The sequence below is a fragment of the Schistocerca cancellata genome, chromosome 5 (genome assembly GCF_023864275.1).
Source record: "Schistocerca cancellata isolate TAMUIC-IGC-003103 chromosome 5, iqSchCanc2.1, whole genome shotgun sequence".
In the NCBI taxonomy this organism is placed as follows: domain Eukaryota; kingdom Metazoa; phylum Arthropoda; class Insecta; order Orthoptera; family Acrididae; genus Schistocerca; species Schistocerca cancellata.
In genome coordinates, this window is record NC_064630.1 from 488,059,935 (window position 1) to 488,078,436 (window position 18,502).

An 18,502-nucleotide genomic window follows, 5' to 3' on the forward strand; every position below is an offset into this window, starting at 1 on the left:
TCTTGCAGAGTCTGCCACTTGAGTTTGTTAAACATCTCCGTAACGCTATCACGGTTACCAAATAACCCTGTGACGAAACGCGCCGCTCTTCTTTGGATCTTCTCTATCTCCTCCGTCAACCCGATCTGGTACGGATCCCACACTGATGAGCAATACTCAAGTATAGGTCGAACGAGTGTTTTGTAAGCCACCTCCTTTGTTGATGGACTACATTTTCTAAGGACTCTCCCAATGAATCTCAACCTGGTACCCGCCTTACCAACAATTAATTTTATATGATCATTCCACTTCAAATCGTTCCGCACGCATACTCCCAGATATTTTACAGAAGTAAGTGCTACCAGTGTTTGTTCCGCTATCATATAATCATACAATAAAGGATCCTTCTTTCTATGTATTCTCAATACATTACATTTGTCTATGTTAAGGGTCAGTTGCCACTCCCTGCACCAAGTGCCTATCCGCTGCAGATCTTCCTGCATTTCGCTACAATTTTCTAATGCTGCAACTTCTCTGTATACTACAGCATCATCCGCGAAAAGCCGCATGGAACTTCCGACACTATCTACTAGGTCATTTATATATATTGTGAAAAGCAATGGTCCCATAACACTCCCCTGTGGCACGCCAGAGGTTACTTTAACGTCCGTAGACGTCTCTCCGTTGAGAACAACATGCTGTGTTCTGTTTGCTAAAAACTCTTCAATCCAGCCACACAGCTGGTCTGATATTCCGTAGGCTCTTACTTTGTTTATCAGGCGACAGTGCGGAACTGTATCGAACGCCTTCCGGAAGTCAAGAAAAATAGCATCTACCTGGGAGCCTGTATCTAATATTTTCTGGGTCTCATGAACAAATAGAGCGAGTTGGGTCTCACACGATCGCTGTTTCCGGAATCCATGTTGATTCCTACATAGTAGATTCTGAGTTTCCAAAAACGACATGATACTCGACCAAAAAACATGTTCTAAAATTCTACAACAGATCTACGTCAGAGATATAGGTCTATAGTTTTGCGCATCTGCTCGACGACCCTTCTTGAAGACTGGGACTACCTGTGCTCTTTTCCAATCATTTGGAACCTTCCGTTCCTCTAGAGACTTGCGGTACACGGCTGTTAGAAGGGGGGCAAGTTCTTTCGCGTACTCTGTGTAGAATCGAATTGGTATCCCGTCAGGTCCAGTGGACTTTCCTCTGTTGAGTGATTCCAGTTGCTTTTCTATTCCTTGGACACTTATTTCGATGTCAGCCATTTTTTCGTTTGTGCGAGGATTTAGAGAAGGAACTGCAGTGCGGTCTTCCTCTGTGAAACAGCTTTGGAAAAAGGTGTTTAGTATTTCAGCTTTACGCTTGTCATCCTCTGTTTCAATGCCATTCAGTGAGATTCCAGGCCTAAGACTTGTCTGGAGACGCTCCAGACACCGGTGGGATACCAATATGACTATCACCCGCCATAAGGACCGGCAGGCAGGGGTGCTGGTCTGGCGTGCCATTTCTTTTCACAGTAGGACCCAACTGGTTGTAGACAGCGGCACGCTTACAGGACAACGGCACGTCGACGATAGTGTACGGCCCGGTTTGGTACCCTTCTTTTCAAGCCATCCTGGGCTCACGTTTCGGCAGGATAATGCCTGCCCGCACACAGCGAATGTTTCTACTGTTTGTCTACGTGCTTGCCAAACCCTACCTTGGCAGCAAGGTTGCTGCGTCTCTTCCCAACTGCGAACGTTTTGGCATCATTGACAGTGCCTCTTAGTATCTCGGGATTTTGATGATCTAATGCACCAGTTGGACAGATTTTGGCTTTATGTCCGTCAAAGAGGACATTCAACAACTGCATTCAACAATGAGAAGCCGAATAACTGCTTGCATAAGGGCCAGACCTGGCCAAACTAGTTTTTTCACATCCACAATTTGCGACACTCTTTCTCTTAAATAAATCATACACTTTTTTTTTTTTTTTGAAAAAACGGCTCTGAGCGCTATGGGACTCAACATCTGAGGTCATCAGTCCCCTAGAACTTATAACTACTTCAACCTAAGGACATCACACACATCCATGCCCGAGGCAGGATTCGAACCTGCGACCGTAGCGGTCGTGCGGTTCCAGACTGAAGCGCCTAGAACCGCTCGGCCACACCGGCCGGCACTTTTTCTGCAATTGTAGTCATTTGTTTATCTGTACATGTACATCACATCTACCAATTTCTGTCCCATTCGGATATTTCCTTCGTGGTGCCTTGTTTGTTTTTTGTCTTTGAATGTATTTGGGTATATTTCTGTTCTCGTTGTGGATTCTCTTTTAAATAGTAAAAAGACGCCGTTTCAGGATATTCAGCTCCTTCCGAGCATACTGAGTGAATAATGAGTGAATTGATATCTTTGAATTCCATGTTCGACATCGCTCTCACGAAGGTCATCTGCAACAGTGGTCGAGATGAGCGCACAGTGACGAATCCGAAGGAAATTTCTCGAACAATTACAACGAATGGGAAGATCGGGAGTCATAGTACTACGTCAACTGGAAGCTGGTGGCAAGCATCCGGTCGCGTGAGTGGCGCGCATGCGCAGACGGAGTTGCGTGGCGAGCGGCCGGCGGCGCGTTGGCCGCAGTCGGCATGCGGCTGGCGCCGAGTCCGCATGGCGCGCTCCCCTCTGCTGCTGGCGCCACTGACGCTGCTGCTGGCGCTGCGCCCACAGCCCGCCACTGGAGACGCTGCCGGTAAGTCGGCGCGCCGCCGCCGCTCTCTAGTGTCACTGCCTTCTAAACGTACACCGCGAACCTGTTGTCACAACAGAGGCGCCGCTTGGTAATAGTACGAACCGTCTTCTCGAACAGGTGGTACATCGCGTGAATTGGCGGGCGGAATTGCCTCCCTTAATTTCGCTGCACACGGCTTCAGCAACTGGCAAAAAAATAACATTCTATATTCATACTTTCATCCATTTCGGTAATATCGTTTTTCAGTGAACAGGACACGTCGATTTAATGTAGGTGACGAACTGTGTTGTCTAGAAGAAACCACGGGCATGTGGCATCTGCCAATGTGTGTCCATATATGAGTTCAGTTGGAAACGTCAGACGGAAATGAGTGTGTACGTCTACGTGTGTGTGCGTGTGCGTGTGCGTGTGTGTGTGTGTGTGTGTGTGTGTGTGTGTGAGAGAGAGAGAGAGCGAGAGAGAGACAGGTAAGGGTGGACAGAGAGAGAGGGACATCACATACGTGAAAAATGATTAAGGGTACGTGACATTCAACCATCAGTGAGCTGGACGTAAGGCCGCGCTTTGAAAGACAGTGATAAGAAAATTGTGTAAATTTATTAATGGGGACTTGGTTCAATGTAGAGCAAGTCATGAAATGTACCTTCAGAGTTCCGACTTTGTATACATAGGAGTACTTATAACATGGGAGATGGACAAAAGTAGGACATTTTATAAAGCGAGGTAAATTATCTTCAAAACGCTTCCTATTTATCCCTACGTTTCCATAAACAATGCACATAACACTTTCCTCTTTTCCATGTTTTTCTAACATATGTTTCGGTGCTGCTGCTCCATCATCGGCTGTTTAATTTGTTGTTTTACCTGACAGCACATTTTTTTCTTCAGCTTAATGTTTGCCTGGTTTAATACAAGTGTTTTTTTTAAACAGTTTGTATTCTGCAATTCTCTTTAGACAACTGTTCGTGGTAGTCTGTAAGAAATTATGCAATTTGTACTGGTCTGGACTGATGACCATAGATGTTAAGTCCCATAGTGCTCAGAGCCATTTTTGTACTGGTCTGGCTACTTTCGTATTAACTCTTTCACTCTATACAGACAACAAAGAACTAGTTTTTGTCTCACTATGCAAGTCATTGGAGACGAGGCATTACATTTAATTGGTCAAAGGGTGGAGGGGAAAGGGCGGTGACCTTTTTTTAAGAGACAACTCTGATATTTGTCTTCCGTTATTTGAGAAAACAGGAGAAGCTCTACTGCATCCGTACAAAGACCAGATCTAGTATCAGCACTGTGGGATTCATAGATACCTTTCTGTTCACTGTGGATGACGACCTGCCACGCTTCCGTTTATAGAGATGTGTTGCGCTAAGCAGCCACAGTTTTAATTTTGTAGACGTTCATTGTAGGTTTACCTGGCGATATAGGAGTAAATTCAGTATATTCCTTATGGATGACGAATGAAAGCGACTGGTTGCATATGTTATCTACATAAACGGCTAATAACATTCTCTGTTCATTCTTGAGGCTGGATAGATAAAGAACATGAAAGCCAGTGGCAGAATTTATCTAATACATGGAGTGGCTTTTATAGTATTTCTATTATTCGACTGAATACCAACAAACATCAGTCTATCGATACGTATTACATTTAAGAAAGAAGGCTAGAGTTATTTTTGTTTATATGTATCGGCAAATGCTGAAGTGCAGGTGTGTTGGAATTACTTCTGCAGTTATAGGTACAGAGACTAGTCTTATTACACATATTGTATAGCATCTTATGTTTAGAAGTTCGTCTAATCTTGCATCGCGTTGTCACCACGTAACCATTGGATATTAAAAATTAAGTCGTACCAGTGATGAAATTCGAGCTTTTGTGTGAGTTTTGCTAATAATTTTGCTGTAACAAATTAATGTGAATCTTTATTTGCGTTCTGCTTCAGCAGTCAGTACATGTGTATAATATGTTTTTGTATGAATTTTGTTACTCATTTTACTGTAACAAATTAATGTGAATCTTTATTTGTGCTCTGCTTCAGGCCTCAGTACATAACCACAGCAGTTTCAAAGTTGCTGACCTTTCTTGCCCTGCGTTATGTACTGTTTCTCTGATCCTGTGTTATTTAATAAGTTATCAGTTGGTGTTTAAAGCCAGCAATGGAATGCGGTGGATGGACAAGACGCAAGTTTATAGAAATTGAAGTGCTTCTGTCGATCTATATTCTCGTGAGTGGCCGCACTTGAGAAACCGGAGCCCCGGAACACGTTTATCGATCTTGCCTATGCATATAAGATTACCTCTTGGTCATACATTTCATGAAAATTATTTTATCGCTGATCCTGGAATGTTACTGCAGGTAAAGGAATGTCTGCAGCTCTACGTGAAATGATAAGACAATTTATAAGATGGTGTGTGTAGAAAATCGAACCTAAAACTTTTAAGATTTGTTTGATACATATAGAGAGCTGGAAAGTTTCTAACAAGATTCGTTGTATTGAAATGATGCCATCGTTAGTATTGTGCTGAATATAATGAAAATAATCAACTTTTACGAAACTTATCTATAATTAAAATTGGGATTAGTTTATCATACAAAGTAACGGACGAGAAGAGGCGTAACCACTGTAATTTTTTCATGCATTAACATATGACGTCAGTAAACAGGCTGCTACCATCTATAATATTTCAGATTCAGTGGATTGATCACCACATCGTCTTATCTGCTGTCTCCAGTATACGCTGTACGACCGATTTTGATGTGTTTTACTCCATTCTTTGAGACTGTCACATTAACGTCGGTAACAACGTATTCGACGCTATTATAGCCTGTCTTTTATTATGTTTTCATGTATGATTTCCAGCTGGCTCTTAAAAATTCGTACCCCAAGAAGTATATGTTTCAAGTTAATAAAACCACTAGATTTGGTCCAAATTGCTGGAGACATTCCAGATTTATGCTGGACCACACACACACAAACACACACACACACACACACACACACACACACACACATACACACTTACATACATACACATTTATTTATACACATCAATGGAAAAACCTCAACACAAAAAATAATTAATGTAAACTAATTTCGGCAATAAATTTCTCTAGGTAACATGTTTAAGTGATTAAGATTAAACGATCACAGGCTAATGTAAGCCTGAGATAAGTCATTGCAATTAATATGAATTGCTTGTATAGGAACAATGAGAATGTTGAATTCAAGCATACAAACGTGTATGAATTGTGTTATCAGTCTGTGAGATGGAGTTCCATGCCTGTAGCACTTGGTAGGTCAACACAGGGACGATTAATGTTGTTTGCAGATGACGCTGGGGTTGTTGTCCAGTGATGTTCGATACAAGCTCGACTGGAATCTGGTGATCGAACAGGCCAAGGCAAGATGTCAACACTCGGTAGAACATGTTCGGTTTCAACAGCAGCATATGAGCGAGTGTTATCCTGTTGGAAACCACACCCTGAAATGCTGTTCCTGAATGGCAGCACGACAAGACAAATCACCTGACAGGCGTACAGATATGCAATCAGGGTGCGTGGGATAACCATTTAAGTGCTCCTGCTGTCATACGAAATCTCACCCCAGACCATAAATCTATGTGTATGTCCTGTGTGTCTAGCACGCAAGCAGCTTGGTTGCAGGTACACAACTGGCCTCGTTCTAATCAACACATGGATAACACTGGCACCTATGCAGAACCAGCTTTCATCAGAAAACACAGCAGACCTACACCATGCCCTACATAGAGCTCTTGCTTGACACCACTCAAGTCGTAAATGGCGGCGCTCGGAAGTCAGTAGAATGCTCGCTATACGGCACTTGGCTTAAAGTTGTCCTTGAATTAACCAATTTGTAAGAGTTCGTAGTATCACTATGGTCCCAACTGCTGCTCAAAATGCTGCTGCAGATGCAGTACGATGCGTCAGAGTCCTACGCCTTAGACGATGGGCTCCCCCATCTGCAGCACCACGTGGCCGTCCGGAGCCCGGGCTTCTTGCGAGCGCACTTTCTCGTGACGACCGCTGTCAGCTACCCTGTACAGTGGCTACACTCCTGTCAAGTCTTCCAACAATATCACAGAAGGAATATGCAACTTGTAGCTCTGTTATACGACTTCCTCCAACCTCATTGGGGTCTTGCTAACGTAGTGTTTGTCGCCTTAAAGGCATACTTGACTAACATCAACTCACCACGTCCAGCTTCACAGGTAAACAACGCTCACGATCGCTACAGCGTGTATTAAAGGAAATCAGTTTTCCTTCTTCTGGTGGCGCTACTAGTGCCACTCCTATGCGACTGGAGCGAAATTTCGGTTGGGGTTGGATTGGGTTGTTTGGGGGAGGAGACCAGACAGCGAGGTCATCTGTCTCATCGGACTAGGGAAGGGCGGGGAAGGAAGTCGGTCGTGCCAAGGAACAATGCCGGAATTTGGCTGGAGCGATTTAGGTAAGTCACGGAAACCTAACTCAGGATGGCCCGACGCGGGATTGAACCGTTGTCCTCTTGAATACAAGTTCAGTGTGCTAGCCACTGCGCCACCTCGCTCGGTGATGATATTTGTACCGACATCATCTTTCAGGTTTAGAAACATGCATATCAACCTTCACTTATGTGGCACAACTCGTTCTTGGTTTTACTATTTTCTTTCGTCACTGGTGAATGATGGAGAGAGAGAGGGGCGGAGGGGAGGGGGGGGGGGAGGGATTACTGAATGACACAAACGAGTTCAAATGAGAAACGGCAAAGTCTCGGAAACAACAAACAGGCAGTTTCGTATTGGTAGCCTCCTACCAAAAGCAGAAGTTAGTTTCGCGCTCGGTTGTTTGGTGGTGTAAGGCACGACGAAAAGAAATATTGCAGCTAGCGGCAGCTTGCCCCGAAGAGGGTTGCGTGCTGAAGCGGCTGAGGGGGGAAGAACATTGAGTCCGATTTTACAGAACATTGGCCACCGAAGCAATTAAATGCAGGAGCTGAGACAGCCAGAGGAGTATTTTAGAGGGAGAATGGTGGGATGATGGATGACTTAGAGTTTCATGCATGGGAACAGTTTGTTATTCCTGAAATAACGAGGGCTGCGCTCGTCTGTGAGAGACACTCGAAAGAACGCTCGAGTGGGTGCTACGGCCGATTCCCATTGGATGTTCGTAGGGAAATGTACGGATTCAATAGACTTCAGTCATCAGGGAAAGTATGGTTTGATTTAGAGTGCTTCTTTCAATTAAATATTGAATAAAACTGATTTTTATACTTTTTCTGTTTGTTACTCACTTAATTTTTGGCTCACTACACAAAAAAGACACCTATCGTTAAAGGAAATGTTACCAAGGAGGTAAACAAAGTTTTGATATGTAAATTACTTAAACGAAAAATTTATGGACAAGAACCTGAATGACAGTGATAGTCAGTACCATATCAAATATACGGGAAGTGGGACTTTTTTTTCATTTTGATTCATGCACCAATTTCAATCATTTCAGAAAATCGTTTACTTTCTTCAGCGTAGTTCTGCCCGTACTCATGAATTATTTCAGTTACGCAAAGCTAAGGCCTAATAGTAAACTTTGATTTAGACTGTGATCTGTTATTCACATCGGCCTGTATGACAGGTAAATATAGTCTCTATAAATGCACACGGGTGTAGTTGACACCTGGCATGGAGAGAGAATGCTCCAGTCACATCGGCGAAGCAAATAGTTCGGCGTATCTAGTGACAGGAAAGTCTTGATGCCATATATATCAGCCGTCGGAGTGATGAAAGAACGGAGAAATGACAACAGGTATGATGCCAGTGCAATTGATAGGAATCAGACAATGTGTCCAGACAGACAGCACACTCCATCACGGAACTATTATTGGCAATGGTACTGTAATGTGGCACAGCATCTGTGGTCTGACGTAATTCCCTATTCATGGAAAATCGCCCACGGGAAATGTATGGGCAGCGATGTGTGGATTTTAGAGGACAGATTAAGTGTGAATTGTAGCACACATGCCAGTTCAATTCTGAACGAGAACACTTGGTTGTCATTTGTTTCAGTCATACCCATTGCCCGTAGTGCAACTTTGTTCACCTCACGTCTCAAAATACGGAGATTAGTGTGGGTGGATGGACAGGGCCCTGAACACTTGAAGCAATGAAAAATGTTCAAATGTGTGTGAAATCTTATAGGACTTAACTGCGAAGGTCATCTGTCCCTAAGCTTACACTCTACTTAACCTAAATTATCCTAAGCACAAAAAAACACACCCATGCCCGAGGGAGGACTCGAACCTCCGCCTGGACCAGCCGCACAGTCCATGACTGCAGCGCCTGAGACCGCTCGGCTAATGCCGCGCGGCTTAAAGCCCTGAGCAAGGGTCCCTAGTGAGTCATGGAGCACGTTGCTACGCTAGAATGGTAGGTATGAGCGAGTAGAAAGAGAGTTGAGACGACGCACCTCACTTGCCAAGAGGTCATTAATACTGTAAAGGTACTGTAAGGGGTGTACATAGATTGTAATATGCATGCCATCGTCTGACAGAATAATTTCACAAAAAAGAGTCATTTGGAGTAAAAATATTCGGGGAATACATTTGTCTAGGTAACATATTTAGGTGTTTAACGTAGCAATATCACAAATTAACAAGCGCAAGACAAGTCATTGAAAATGTGAAGTGGTGGTATATTAACAACGGCTATATGCACCAGACTGTTGAATGCAAGTATGCAGACGTATCTGCATTGTGTTGTACAGGTGTCGGATGTCAGTTTGTTGCATGAAATTCCATGCATATGGCACTTCGTCAGCTTCACAGCGACAGTTAATACCGTTTGTGGATGATGCTGGTGATGTCATCCGTTGATATCCGATATGTGTTGGATTGGAGACAGATCGAGCAGGACAAGACATCATGCCGACCCTCTGTAGGGCATGGTGGATTGCAGCAGCAGTATATGGGCGAGCGTTATCCTGTTGGAAATCAAACACTGGAATGCTGTTCATGAATAGCAGCACAACAGGTCGAATCACCAAACTGACGAACTGACGCAGATATTTGATGATGCATGAGACAAACACGAGATTGATCCTGCTCTCATACGAAATCTCTCCCCAGATCGAAACAAAAGATGACAGTCCAGTACATCTAGCACGTAGATAGTTGCTGGCTCTCACTTGCCTTCTCACAATCAACACGCGGCCATCACAGTCATGGAGGCAGAACCAGATTTCATTAGAAAACACAACAGACCTCCACACTGCCCTCCAATGAGCTCCCGCTTCTCCCCACTGAAGTCGCAAGTGGTGGTGGTTAGGGGTCAGTGGAATGCATCGTACACGGCATGTGGCTCGGAGCTCTCATTGAACTAACCGACTTGTAAGAGTTTGTTGTGTCACTGTGGAGCCAACGGCTGATCACATTGCTGCTGCAGATGCAGTAAGATGTCCCAGAGCCATACGCCGAACACGATGGTCTTCCCTCGAGGCAGTACCACGTGGCCGTCCACAACCCGGTCTTCTTGCGACCGTAAATTCTCGTGACCAACGCTGCCAGCTGTCATATACAGAAGCTATATTCATACCAAGACTTTCTTCAGTATTGCAGAAGGAACATTCAGCTTCTGGTGGCCCTATTGCATGACCTCATTCAAACTCAGTGTTGATAACGGTTTCTTCGTCGCCTTATAGGCATTCTTGAATGTCATCAGCTCGCCACGCCCTGTCTCAAAGGTAACTAACGCTCACGACCGCTACAGTATGTATTTAAAATAAATCTGTTTTGCATCGTCGTAGTGGCGCTAATAGTTCCACTCTTATCCGAATGGAGCGAAATCTGAACAGCCATCATTTTTCAGATATAGAAGCCCGGCTACCACATTTTGCTTACATCGCACAACGCGTTCCTGGTGTAGCTATTTTGTTCCCTCAGCGTACACATTCATCAAACTAATGCAACACTCTTCTCACCGCCAAAACAAGTTACAATGAACTGCTAAGCACTCCTTAAATACGAATGCATCGGTGGTCATGGGGTAGCGCCTTTGGATACTGCTAAAAATGTTTTTATCCCGTGTTCGAACCCCGCCATCGTTTAAATTTTGAATAAAAATCATTAGCAGTGGTGGCCGAAGAGTTCCGAGATAAGAAGTCATCTTTATTCTGCCAACGCCTTGTCATACAAGCGGAGAAGTGGGCAGAGATTCAGCGCAGTCTCTTGCCCTTGGGGTGGGAAACTGCCTTACAGCGGAAGAATAAAAAATTATCACCCAAATGACGATGTAGAAGGAAATGGAAACCACTGCATTAAAGGCCCTCGTACATACCTACAGGACACGTGGCTTGTATTTGAAAAAGTGTCGTGATGATCTCTTCGTTGGCAAAGGATTCCAGAATAGACCCCCAATCGGAACTCCGCGTGGGGACTGCCCAGGGACAGGTGACCATGGGAAAGAGACTGAAGTACCAACGGAAGGGTAACGTTCTACGAGTGGGGACGAGGACTGTCAGTGAAAGTGCTGGGAAACTAGAACATCTGAAAAGGGAAATACTAAGACTCAATTTAATTATAGTGGGGTAATTGAAATGATGTTCATCAAATTAGAGCTTATGTTTGATACTGATTCTTTTGGGCAGAAATGCCCTGTTTGCCAGTGCTACTATGCTTTTTATGTCCTCCTTTCTCCGACTGTCATGGGTTGTTTTGCTGAATAAATAGCAGAATTACTTAACTTCATCTACTTTGTGATCACTCATCCTGATGTTAACTTTGTCGTTGTTCTCATTTCTCCTACTTCTCATTACTTTCTTCTTTCTTTGACTTACTCCAAATCCGTATTCTGTACTCATTCAGCCGAACACGTAATTCTTTTCCACTTTTATTGAGGATAGCAATGACATCAGCGAATCTTATTATTCACATCCTTTCACCTTGAATGTGAATACTACTTTTGAATCTTTCTTTTATTTCCGTAATTCCTTCTTCGCTGTATGGATTGAACAGTAGGGGCGAAAGTATACATTCCTGTCTTACAGCCGGCCGGTGTGGCCTAGCGGTTCTAGGCGCTTCTGTCTGGAATCACGCGACCGCTACGGTCGCAGGTTCGAATCCTGCCTCGGGAATGGATGTGAGTGATGTCCTTAGGTTAGTTAGGTTTAAGTAATTCTAAGTTCTAGGGGACTGATGAACTCAGATGTTAAGTTCCATAGTGCTCAGAGCCATTTTGAACCTGTCTTACAGAATTTTTCATCCGAGCACTTCGTTGGTTTTCTCCCACTGTTATGGTTCCCTTGTAGATCTATATATTACTTGTCTTACCCTACAGATACCCTATTTTTCTTCGCAACCACTTCATACCGAAATGAGAATTATATTAATTTCGAACATCTTGAACCATTTCACATAGTCGAACGCTTTTCCAAGTCGACAAATCCTATGACCATGCCTTCATTCTCCTTCAGGATTACTTCCATTATCAACCGCAACGTCAGAATTCCCACTCTCATGACTTTCCATTCTTAAAGCCAAACTGACTTCAATCGGACACATCATCAATTTTTTTCCATTTTTCCGTATATTGCTCTTATCAAAAACTTGTGTGATAATTCTATCATTTGACGGCTCTTGCAGCCTTCGGAACTATGTAGATTATGTTTTACGAGAAGTCAGATGTACATTGCCAAACTCGTACATCCTACACACCAGCGTACATAGTCGTTCTGGGCCACTTCACCCAATGATTTTAGAAATTCAGATTGAATGTTACCTATATATGCCCCTTATTCGATAATAATTCTTCCAAAGCTCTCTGAAATCCTGATTCTAACACTGGACGCCCTACATCTTCTACATCGAGTCAGTTTCTTCCCCTAACACCTCATCAGGCTAGTCTTCCCCCTCATGTCATGCCTTGAGTGTACTCTTTCCACCTATCCGCTCTCTCCACTGCATTCAGCAATGGAATTCCCACTGCAGGATTAATGTTACCGCCCTTACGTTTAATTTCGTTGAAGGTTGTTTTGATTTTTCTGTATGCTGTGTCAGTCGTTCTAACAATCCTAACTTTGGGATTTCTTCGTATTTCTCCTACAGCCAGCTTCCCCGCACTAGCCATTTATTTCGTTCCTAAGTGACTTGTATTTCTGTACTCATAAATTTCTTTCCTTCTTTCATCGTCGATCATCTGAAGTATTCCTTGCGTTACGCGTGGTTCCTTCTAAGTTATCTTATTTTTGCCTACCTTTTTCTTTCCAACTTCTGGGATTGTCCTCCTTAGACATGCCCATTCCTCTTCAGCCAAACTGCCTACTGAGTTGTCCCTTGTCGCAGTATTTGTATAGTACTTCCGTATCCCATTTCTTTGCGCATTGATTTTTCTTGGCTAATCTCTTAAACTTCAGCCTGCTTTTCATCACTACTAAATTATTATCTGAGTCTGTATCTGCTCCTGGATACACTTTACAATCCAGTGTCTGATTTCGGCATCTCTGTGTGACCATGATATAATCTAACAGAAAGCTTCCCGTATCTAACGGCCATTTCCAAGTATACCTGTTCCTGTTGTGATTCTTTAATCGAATATTCGCTATTACTAGCTCAAATTTATTTGAGACCTCAATTAGACTTTCTCCTCTCTTATTCCTTCTACCTATCCTATATTCACTCGTAACTCTTTCTTCTATTCCTTCCCCTACAACTGCATTCCAGCCCCTCATGATTAGACTTCCATTTCCCTTTCCAGATTTCCTAGCTTGCCTACCAGGTTCAAACTTCTGGCAGTCCACGCCCCGACTGGTAGAACGTTATACTGTCGTTGGTTATTAAATCTTTTTCCCATTTACACGTCCCTCTTTGCAGCCCCTCCAGGAGATCTGAATGGGAGCTAGTCCGTCAGAGAAATCCCCATGGCACATTTTCAATTGCAGGCCACATGCCCTGTGGATACACAGTATGTATCTATGTGGTTTCTTTCTGCATGCTAATGCCGTTGATAATTTCTGATTCTTCCTCCATAAGTTTCTCACCAAAGGGCAAGAGAGCGCGCTGAAACTATGTCCGTTCCTCTACCCTCTTTTGCGAAGGGATTGTCAGAATGAGGGTGACTTCATATCCCTGAAGCTTTCAGTCGCCATTGATTATGATTTTTTCAACATTTAATATGGCGGATTTAGAACCCGGGACCAAGGACCTTTCAATTAGTAGTCAAAGACGCTACCCGTAGACCCGTAGCGTCCTCCCCGCCTGTCACTGTCACTGTACCCTGTGCTGGGCCCTCACATGAACGTAATATGAGGTTTGTTATTTTTCTTTGTATTTTATATTTTTTTTACCTTTTTTTCTCTTTTATGAAACTAAAACTGGATAGACATAAATTCCTCAATTCTGGGTCCAAAAGGAAACAGTTTATTTCCCTGAGAATAACACAATCAAAGAAGGCACAAGAACAAGGAAAAGGGTGAAAAAAAAAACAACAAGAAAAGCTATCCAATTCCTTGGCTTTTGAAGACCAGGTGCATCATATCCGTAAATAAAGCAGGATAACGTGGAAGCCTCTGCCATTCCGATCACCATATATTGGCGGAAAACACGGTGGTCAGGATCATTGTCGTACCAGACTAGATAGTGGGCGTAGTGTCTGAGGAACTACACAATCGAACTAGTCTTCGTCCGAGGGAAAATGGAAAAGTCTGGACGCAGAAGAAGATCAGCCGAGAAAGCAGCTTCAGCTGACCGGGTAAGGAAAGCCAGTTGTCGGTGAATCCAGTGCCTGTGTTCTCGTCCACAAGAGACAAGCCTGTGTGGTAATGTATCAGGTTGATGACATGCGCCGCAAAGACCGGTCGGTCTAAGACCAATGCGATGGCGGCGTTCGCTGGTCGGGATCAAATTGTGTGTGACCTTATACCACGATAACGCGACTTCCAGCCGGAATATGATATGACTAACGAGAAACCACACTGTTTTCCAGCATATCAATAGAGCGGCTATGTCATCTAGGAAGATGGGTGATTGTAGTTCCCAATAAGAAAGCAAAGATATGGTGGTAAGGTGTGTCCCAGATAAAATGTCGACTCCCAGAAAACTTATTGTAATGAAAAATTCACGTATGTGCCGCAGCTTAGAGTTGATCCGGCCAACATCGGGAGGGGGAATCATACCGGCCAGTGGAAGAAACGTAAATAATCGAGATGTAACAGGATGAATATATGTTAAAACGTTACGCTATATAAACAACACTGAAGCCTGCACTGTGATACTGGGGAGCCCCCACCCTCAAAGGAAGTGTGGTCTCGCAACCACTTCATACCGAAATTAGAATTATATTGCTACCGTCAGCTGCCGACGAACGTTGATATATATCAACGGGAGCAGGGGAAAATGTGTGCCGCGACCGGGACTCGAACCCGGGATCTCATGCTTACATGGCAGACGCTCTATCCATCTGAACAACCGACGGCACAGAGGATAGCGCGACTGCAGGGAGTATCTCGTGCACGCTCCCGTGAGACCCACATTCTCACCTTGTATGTCCACTCACTACATTCGTAGTGTGCCACCCCAACACACTCATTACTCGTGGAAGACATTCTTACCAAGTCCCGTAAGAGTTAGGGGAATATGTGTGCATCCGCACAAAAGAAAAAAAGGTCGTGGCCGGTATTGCCAGATCTAATATACTTGTATGGATATGGATATCCATATAAGTATATACTTCATACCGACGTTGAAATATATGACTCTTCCAAAGGCAACGACCGGATGATTGCATCAGTTTGAGCGCAATCAACGCGGGAAGTGGAAATATTTGTGCAACGTAATACACATTGCTGAAAATGTAGAAATCTATGATCTGCTCTTTGTGAAGAATACTAAAGGAACCGCACTCATTTTCAAGAATTTCCCCCTGAAGTTCATTCGTCGCCTTCCGCCAATTTAGTGCAGCCATTTTCATCGGATATCGATCTACGGTAATACGCAACGATTTGAGGCGAGAAAGCACCGTTCCCCATGGAATAACAATGTGATGAAAACCTCGCAATGGTAACAGGGTACGTATCCGCACATTAACGCGGGACTCAGAGAGAGAACAAAAAGAATGCAATATATTCTTGAACAAGGGTATGTCATCGGTATGACGTAGCAATCCCATAACATCATCCGCGTACGCTCGTATCGAGAAGGTTTCTCCTTATACCTTTCACGCGCGTAACTGATCAGCAATACGGCGAAGCAGAGGTTCTAGCGACAAGACAAAAAGCAACATGTTGGGTGGGCTCCCCTGCGGTAAGCCCTGTCGCATGGTGATCTGAAGAATAAGATGTCCACTCACTACGACAGATGCTTCAATATCAGTGAAAAGCTGGATAATGCCTGAAACGCAGTGTGTTTGAGAGGGGTCGCCTTGAGCTTCTGCATCAAGAAACCGTGGCTGGTCCGGCCAAATGCCTTTTTACAGCCAATAAAAGGGAAGGCTCCAGAGACAGAAGTCGCTGCAGCCACAGAGACGATTCCTGGGCATTCGACTACAAGACTCAGAATCGTTCGCACAAGCACACAGCTTCGGTGAACAGCAAGAATTTTCTCTATCAATATCGACAACGGCTATTGACCACCCGGGCAACAGTTTTGTATTCGAAATTAAGTAATGCGAGAGGGTGAAGTTTAACAGTGTCTTCGGAATTAGTACAATTTTACCAACCTTGAAGGGGTCAGGGTCAGGAATCAAGTACCCTCTTCCGCCCTGGATCACATCATTTATGTGAAGTATAATAGGCCAAAAATATACATATAATCGCTTAGGAGTATATATCATCGCGCGTATAGTCACATAGTTTGGATTGTTTGGGGGAAGAGACCAAACAGCGAGGTCATCAGTCTCATCGGATTAGGGAAGGATGGGGAAGGAAGTCGGCCGTGCCCTTTCAAAGGAACCATCCCGGCACTTGCCTGGAGCGATTTAGGGAAATCGCGGAAAACCTAAATCAGGATGGCCGGACGCGGGATTGAACCGTCGTCCTCCCGAATGCGAGTCCAGTGTAGCCACTTAAAAATTGGTCATTTAATGCGGGAGTTACCCAGCAATCCATGAGAGGTGTAAATCCATCAGGGACAATTGTATCAGTAGCAGGGACATCGTAAAGGTCGGTAAAATAATTTTAGATCGCTCTGGAAATGTCACGTTAGGACGCCAGTGCGTGACAATCGGGTGAATACGGGACACGATACACACCCTTTTTCGACGCATCCGCGATCGGATTAGCTGATATAGGAAGGCCAGTTAATGCTGTAGGAATGAACGGGATTTTTATCACACCCTGAGTCCTTCAGTTTGTTGGCTCTTTAACTGAAGAAGCTTCACCTTAACACGGCGGAAATCGCTTTTTACGTAAAGGAGCTTGTCTGTCACTGCCCTAAAGTTGTCACAAAACGGAATAATAAAATTCCTGGGTCCGACGAAGATCCGTTACCCTTTCAGCGCCGTAACGCATTAACGCTCTTCGAAACAATGGTTTAGCATGCCCAGATCACCATTCCATAAGAGATGGGTAACGGTCCTGCGAACGCAAGCTACGGCACCATACTTCTACTGCGATAATCTCGAGAGTAGGATCCTTTAAGACAGACGAGTTCAACATCCAGGGGAGGCGATACAGTTTTATGGGTTGTGGTGCATGATTTAAGGTTATAGCTATGGCACACTTATCTATGAAACAAGTGAGTATCACGTCTATCGCTAATATTTGTCCACATAAAAAATCAGAAAGATAAAAGAGATCGAGTCTGCTGCTGGTAGTAGCCGTAGAATACGTATACCAGACGAGAGTGGGTTGGTAACATATCAACGCATCACCTAATTGCGAAGAACGCACAAAAACGTCTAGCTTCTTATTGAATTTATAATTGGTAGTTCGATCCACAGAACGCAAAACACAATTAAAATCTCCACACAACAGAAATTTCTGCGGGGTTTTATCAAATAAATAAACTACACCCCCGTTATGTAGGCGCGCGCAATCTGTGGAACGGCCAGGTCGTGAACGGGGCATAAAAGAGAATTAAAGTAAAGCACAAAAGTTTCTTGGTCGTTATCAAGAACTTTGAAAACAATCAGTGGTACTCCCTATGTGTAAAAATAAGCAGTACCAGTACATAGCTCAGGAACCATATTAAAGGAAGTAGAAAAGCCGGGAGTAGAAAAATGATGAGAAAAATGGTCAAATAAAGCTTCTTTCAAAAATATCACGACTGCTCTTGTATGTTTGAATACTCCATTAGTAGTGTAGCGCTTGACACAGTCACGTCGATTAAATATTTGGGCGTAACAATGCAGAGCGATGTGAAGTGGGACAAGCATGTAATGGCAGTTGTGGGGAAGGCGGATAGTCGTCTTCGGTTCATTGGTAGAATTTTGGGAAGATGTGGTTCATCTGTAAAGGAGACCGCTTATAAAACACTAATAAGACCTATTCTTGAGTACTGCTCCAGCGTTTGGGATCCACATCAGGTCGGATTGAGGGAGGACATAGAAGCAATTCAGAGGCGGGGTGCTAGATCTGTTACTGGTAGGTTTGATCATCACGCGGGTGATACGGAAATGCTTCAGCAACTCGGGTGGGAGTCTCTGGAGGAAAGGAGGCGTTCTTTTCGTGAATCGCTACTGAGGAAATTTAGAGAACCAGCATTTCAGGCTGACTGCAGTACAATTTAACTGCTACCAACTTACATTTCGGGGAAAGATCACAAAGATAAGATAAGAGAGATTAGGGCTCGTACAGAAGC

General features: G+C 43.9%; 1 protein-coding gene across 1 annotated transcript in view; it reads left to right on the forward strand.

Moving 5' to 3' along the window:
• The first annotated feature begins 2,626 nt into the window (after window positions 1-2,626).
• Window positions 2,627-18,502, forward strand: part of LOC126188618 (opioid-binding protein/cell adhesion molecule homolog) — a 342,397-nt gene continuing 326,521 nt past the window's right edge. The window contains exon 1 of the mRNA XM_049930219.1: window positions 2,627-2,722. Coding sequence (XP_049786176.1) covers window positions 2,641-2,722 — 82 coding nt within the window. The 5' untranslated portion in view covers window positions 2,627-2,640. The remainder of the gene's footprint in view (window positions 2,723-18,502) is intronic.